Source organism: Theobroma umbraticum, unplaced genomic scaffold (assembly GCF_002168275.2).
Source record: "Theobroma umbraticum cultivar Fairchild unplaced genomic scaffold, ASM216827v3 scaffold_67.0, whole genome shotgun sequence".
Taxonomy (NCBI): domain Eukaryota; kingdom Viridiplantae; phylum Streptophyta; class Magnoliopsida; order Malvales; family Malvaceae; genus Theobroma; species Theobroma umbraticum.
Window position 1 is genome coordinate 4666197 of NW_018397262.1, and position 6291 is coordinate 4672487.

The following is a 6291-nucleotide window of genomic DNA, read 5'->3' on the forward strand; positions in this document are numbered from 1 at the left end:
TGCTGCCTAATTTTGGGGTTTCATTCCCTATCAAATCCACAACAACCAACATCAGCACAGACCAGTTGGCTCTTCTTGCACTAAAAGCCCGTGTCAACAGTGATCTTCTGGCAACCAACTGGTCAACTGCTACCTCTATTTGCAATTGGGTTGGTGTCACTTGCGGATCTCGACACCACAGAGTCACTGCTTTGGATCTATTTGGCATGAATGTCTCTGGAACCATACCACCAGACATGGGAAATCTGTCTTTCGTTGCTTTCCTCGACATTGGAAACAACGGCTTTTATGGTTCGATGCCTATTGAGTTGGCTAATTTGCGCCGGTTGAAATATCTAATTTTGCCTGACAACAATTTCAACGGGGAAATCCCATCCTGGTTTGGTTCCTTCTCTAAACTTCAAAACTTGAATTTGTCGGGTAATAACTTCGTGGGAGTTATCCCATCTTCTTTGTGCGTTTTGTCAAAGCTAGAGTTCTTGAATTTGCGTGACAACAATCTGCAAGGACATATCCCCGTGGAAATTGGAAATCTTTCTAGCTTGAGATTTTTAAATTTGGACAAAAATCAACTTTCAGGCTCCATACCTTCCTCGGTCTTCAGCATATCTTCATTGCTAGAGATTACTCTCAACAGCAATCAGCTAACTGGTTCCATAATTTCCATCCCACTCAACATGTCTTCCTTGCAAATTATTGATTTAACATTTAATAATCTTACTGGTCATATCTCACCAGATATGTTTGATCGTTCACGAAAATTAAAAGGGCTTTACATGAGTTTTAACCATCTCTCTGGTCCAATTCCAATGAGTTTATTCAGGTGTCCAGAGTTAGAAGAATTATCCTTATCTTATAATTATTTTGAGGGAACCATACCAAAAGAAATAGGAAATTTGACTATGCTCAAGCTTCTGTTTCTGGGACTCAACAACCTCAAAGGTAAAGGAAAAAATAAATATTGGGATGCATTTTTAGCATATTTCTAGTCCTTTCATTCTCACAATAGCAAAGCCTTTTTCTTTTTTTTTCTCTTTTTTGGCTTACAATATTTTAGTTTCTTCTTTTATTGGGTTGGTTTTTTAACACTGTCACATTTTTGCAATCTAGTAATTCTTTTAATTCCTTACTACTTCATCTATTAAATGCATTGCGATCAATTTTAAGTTTATGTATATTTTTGTTATATGTAAAGTTAAGATTAAGAAAACACACTTTAGTGAACATGCACTATATATTATTTTACAATGAAACGAAAAAATGTAAAATTTTTTATTGAAAAATAATAATTGCTCTAATTATATTGCATCAACTAATAATCATAACAAATAGTTTATATTTTACCTCTTTTGGGGCTTATGATATCATCTGGATTTTCCACATCTTTTTTTTTATATATTTTTCTGGTTTTTGGTAATAGTCTCACAGTCTTTATTTAATCTCATTATTTTTTATTTAAATTAATTGGCATAACGCTAAAAAAAGCTCCTAAATTATTTAAGAAAATTCAAATACGCTCTTATTCTTTTATTGTATTCAATCAAGTCCCTATATTTTTATTTTAGGTTAAATAAGCCCTTGTGACTAAGGATTAACTAATTACTGTTGGTCAAAATATCATTTATCATTTTATATCCATATGGCACTGACATAGTATTAATGTGTAGGATGAAAAATGCCACATGATCATGTTTTTATGTCCAATTAGCATGTCATGTCATCATTAATTATGATATATTAACATACCACATCATTATTAGTTATGATATGTTAGTATGTTATGTTAATGTCACGTGACATAGAATGACAAAAAGCATTTTAACTATGTCAAATATTAGTCACAAGGGCTTATTTGATTCAGAATATAAGTATAAAGGTTTATTTGGTTCAAAATAAAAGTGTAAAGGCTTAATTGAATAACATAATAAAGGTGTAAAGATTTATTTGAATTTTTTTAAATAGTTTAGAGACTTATTTGGCTCTTGCCAAATTAATTTTTACCATTGATCTTCACCTTTTCTATTTCCTTTTTCTTTTACAATCAAGAATTTTATTATATTTTGTTCATGAATCATTCAATAAAAAATTCAAATATACTATTTACTTATATATGTGTTTTTTCAATTTTTTAAAATTATTTTCATTATATTATATAAATTGAAAAGGAAAATAATAAATTAGTCGCAACGTGCAAGATTATATTGCTTTGCATTATCTAAATTCTAAACTTTCTTAGGTATGTTTGATTGTTTCGTTTGACAAACAAGTGGGCCTTATAAGTTGTTGTTAAATTTAACAATAATTAAGGGATCAATTTCATTATGCAGGTGAAATTCCACAACAGATTGGTAACCTAACACTTCTGACAAAGTTTGATAGTACCACTAATAAATTGACAGGTAATAACTTATATTTTCTCTCACGTATGTTTAGTTTCTATATAGCTACAACTGTTGTAAATAATTGAATAATATTATTTACGAATACTAATTGTTTGACTCTTTGTTATATATATCAATAATATAAAATATAGAAATGTATCTAAAATTTTTATCATTAATTTTGTTATTTTGTTATTAATTAGTCCAAATAAATAATTTTCCAAAAAAACCAAATAAATATTGTGACGCATTTTTAACATATTTCTAGCCCATTCTTTTTTTTATATATTGATTTTTTCTTTTAACAATGTCACATTTTGCAATCTTGTAATTCTTTTACATCTTCTTTTAAATTCACTATGATTACATTTTAGTTTAATTATATTTTATCCTTTTTCATTTAGATGTAAAGAATAAGATTTGATGTTTGTCAAGAATGATTTTCCACTACTCATACATTATTTAAATAAACTTGTCTAAACTGGTATGCCTCTTCCTCCTCTCTCTCTCCTCTTTCTCCGACTTGTCAAGCACCCTCCCACCATTCCTCCGCCCTATCCCTCGTCCCTCCCTTTCTTCCACCGTCCCATGCCTCCTTTTTCTCTTGGGCACACAAATGGACAAAATAAGATGAAAATGCCCTTAAATATTGCAAATTTCCCCATGATTGTGTAACAAATTGTTTCACAAAGAGCAAGATTATATTGGAGTTTAAACCACTTTTCTAGTCTGATTCTAATGAGTTTATTCAAGTGTCAAAAGTTAAAAGATCTATCGTTATCATAAAATCATTTTGAGGGAACAACATCGAAAGAAATAGGAAATTTGACTATGCACAAGTTTCTGTATCTTGGAGACAAAAACCTCCAAAGTAAAAGAAAAATAAATTTTGGAATGCATTTATAGCATATTTCTAGTCCTTTCTTTCTCACAATATTTTTGTTTTTTTATTGGGTTTCTTTTCTTTAACACTGTCACATTTTTGCAATTAGTAATTCTTCTTAATTCCTTATTGCTTCTTCTATTAAATTCACTGCAATCACTTTTTAGTTTATGTATATTTTATCTTTTTTCTTTTGTATGTAAAGTTAAGATTAAGAAAAAGAAAAGACACTTTGGTGAACATGCACCATATATTATTTTATAGTGAAACAAAAAATGTTTTTTTATTGAAAAAAAATAATTGCTCTAATTATATTACATCAACTAATAATCATAAAAAATATTTTATATTTTACCTCTTTTTGGGTTTATGATATCATCTGGATTTTCCATATCTTTCTTTTCTATATTTTTCTGGTTTTTGGTAATAGTGTCACACTCTTTATTTACTCTCATTGTTTTTTCATTTAAATTAAATTTTCCCATTGATCTTCACCCTCTTTAATTCCTTTTTCTATTTCAGTGAAGAATTTTATTTCTATTCTATTCATGAATCATGCAACCAAAAATGCAAATATACTATCTACATATCTATGTTCCTTTTGTTTTCAACTTTTCTGATATGTTTTCATTATATTATATAAATTGAAAAGGAAAATAATAAATTAGCGGCAAATTGCAAGATTATATTACCTTGTATTATCTAAATTCTAAACTTTGCTTTAAAATTTTAATTGTTCCGTTTGACAAACAAATTGTTGCTAAATTTGAAACTAATTAATTGATTTTTCCACTAATAAATTGACAGGTAATAAGTTATATTTTGTCTCATGTATTTTAGTTTCTATATAGCTGCAACTGTTGTAAATATTTGAATAATTAATATTAGTTACAAATCTTAATTGTTTGCTTTGTTATTATATATATCTATAATATAAAATATAAAAATACGAATGTGTGTAAAACTTTATGATTAATTTTGTTATTTACTTCAAGATCACTAGAAAATATTCAAATGACTATTCTGATATTACGGCAGGTAAAATACCACTGGAGATAGGCAACCTACCAAAATTAGAAGTTTTGAATCTGGAATCTAACAGTATATCTGGACATATCCCTCCTCATATCTTTAATAGCTCAACTCTGCGGCTCATTGTTCTCGATTCAAACCATCTCTCAGGTTCTCTTCCATGGAACACAGGACTTTGGCTTCCAAAACTTGAAGTGCTTCTACTTGGTTTAAATGAGTTAAATGGAACAATACCTACTTCCATCTCTAATGCCTCTAAGCTAACAAAGCTCGACTTTTCATCTAATTCATTTTCTGGATATTTTCCCAATGACCTTGGAAATCTAAGAGATATACAGATGCTTGACTTAGAAAGAAATAATTTAGCTCTTTCACCTTCATTTCCAAAAATGAGCTTTCTCTCATCTTTAGCATATTGCAAAGACTTGAGATTCTTGTCTTTTAGTTATAATCCGTTGATCAATGCTGAACTTCCTATCTTTATTGGAAATCTCTCTATTTCTCTTCAAAAACTATATGCTTCAGGCTGCAACATTAGAGGCAACATTCCAAGAGAGATTGGCAACCTAAGCAACTTGATCAGTTTGTACATGGCTAAAAATGAACTGATTGGATCTATTCCCACCACAATCGGAAGATTAGAAAAGTTGCAAGGTCTCATTCTTTACAACAATAAGTTAGAAGGATCCATTCCATCTGAGTTATGCCGTTTGAAGAGTTTGGGTTTCTTGTATCTCACAGGTAACCAATTGGCTGGATCAATACCAGTATGCTTGGGTGATATCATTTCTCTTAGAGAACTATTTGCTGACTCCAACAAATTAATTGGCTCAATACCCTCAACTTTCGCAAGGCTTGTAGATATCTTGCAAATAAACTTGTCTTCCAATTTTCTTACTGGGGCTCTCCCAGTTGAAATTGGAAAGTGGAAGGTTGTTACAGTTATTGATTTTTCCGAAAATCAATTATCAAGTGAAATTCCGAGTAGCTTTGGTGATCTTGAAGACCTAACTAATCTTTCCTTGTCTGGTAACAGATTGCAAGGGTCTATCCCTGAGTTATTTGGTCGGCTGATAGGATTGCAATTCTTGGATCTATCAAGAAATAATTTCTCTGGAATGATTCCAAAGTCCTTGCAAAAACTCTTGCATCTCCAGTATTTGAATGTCTCATTCAATAGACTGCACGGAGAAATTCCTAACGGAGGACCCTTTGCCAACTACTCAATTCAATCATTTTTGGGGAATGAAGCTCTATGTGGTGCACCTCGACTGCGACTCCCACCGTGCAATCGTAATTCTACTAAACATTCAAGGAAAGCTACTAAGCTTATAATATTTATTCTATTGCCAATTGGCTCGACGCTATTAATTCTAGCCTTCATTGTCTTTTTCTTCCAAAGCCAAAGAAAGCATTCAAGGCAAAAAATTGATAGAGAAAATTCGTTTGGTTTAGCAAAGTGGAGAAGAATTTCATACCAAGTGCTTCATCAGGCCACAAATGGTTTTTGTGAGAGCAAATTACTTGGTACGGGGAGTTTTGGCTCGGTGTACCAAGGTACTTTTTCAGATGGGCTCAGCATTGCAATAAAAGTCTTTAATTTGGAGGTAGAAGGATCATTTAAGAGTTTTGAAATTGAGTGTGAGGTCTTGCGCAACATTCGCCACCGGAATTTAGTCAAAATCATCAGTAGTTGCTGCAATGTGGATTTTAAAGCCTTGGTACTTGAGTTCATGCCTAATGGAAGCCTCGAGAAGTGGTTGTATTCTCATAACTATTTTCTTGATATCTTGCATAGGTTGAACATTATGATTGATGTGGCATCTGCATTAGAATACCTCCATCATGGTCAGACAATTCCTGTGGCTCATTGTGATTTAAAACCAAGCAATGTTCTGTTAGATGAAGATATGGTTGCACATTTGGGTGATTTTGGCATTGCAAAGTTGTTAGGTGAGGGGGATTCAATAGTACAAACCATAACACTAGCAACAA

General features: G+C 31.4%; 1 protein-coding gene across 1 annotated transcript in view; it reads left to right on the top strand.

Moving 5' to 3' along the window:
* The window catches only part of LOC110419963 (uncharacterized), a 7098-nt gene that overhangs the window by 43 nt on the left and 764 nt on the right, over window positions 1-6291 (top strand). The window contains exons 1-3 of the mRNA XM_021433103.2: window positions 1-942; window positions 2328-2399; window positions 4303-6291. The exon at window positions 1-942 is cut by the window's left edge and continues 43 nt beyond it; the exon at window positions 4303-6291 is cut by the window's right edge and continues 18 nt beyond it. Coding sequence (XP_021288778.2) covers window positions 1-942; window positions 2328-2399; window positions 4303-6291 — 3003 coding nt within the window. The remainder of the gene's footprint in view (window positions 943-2327; window positions 2400-4302) is intronic.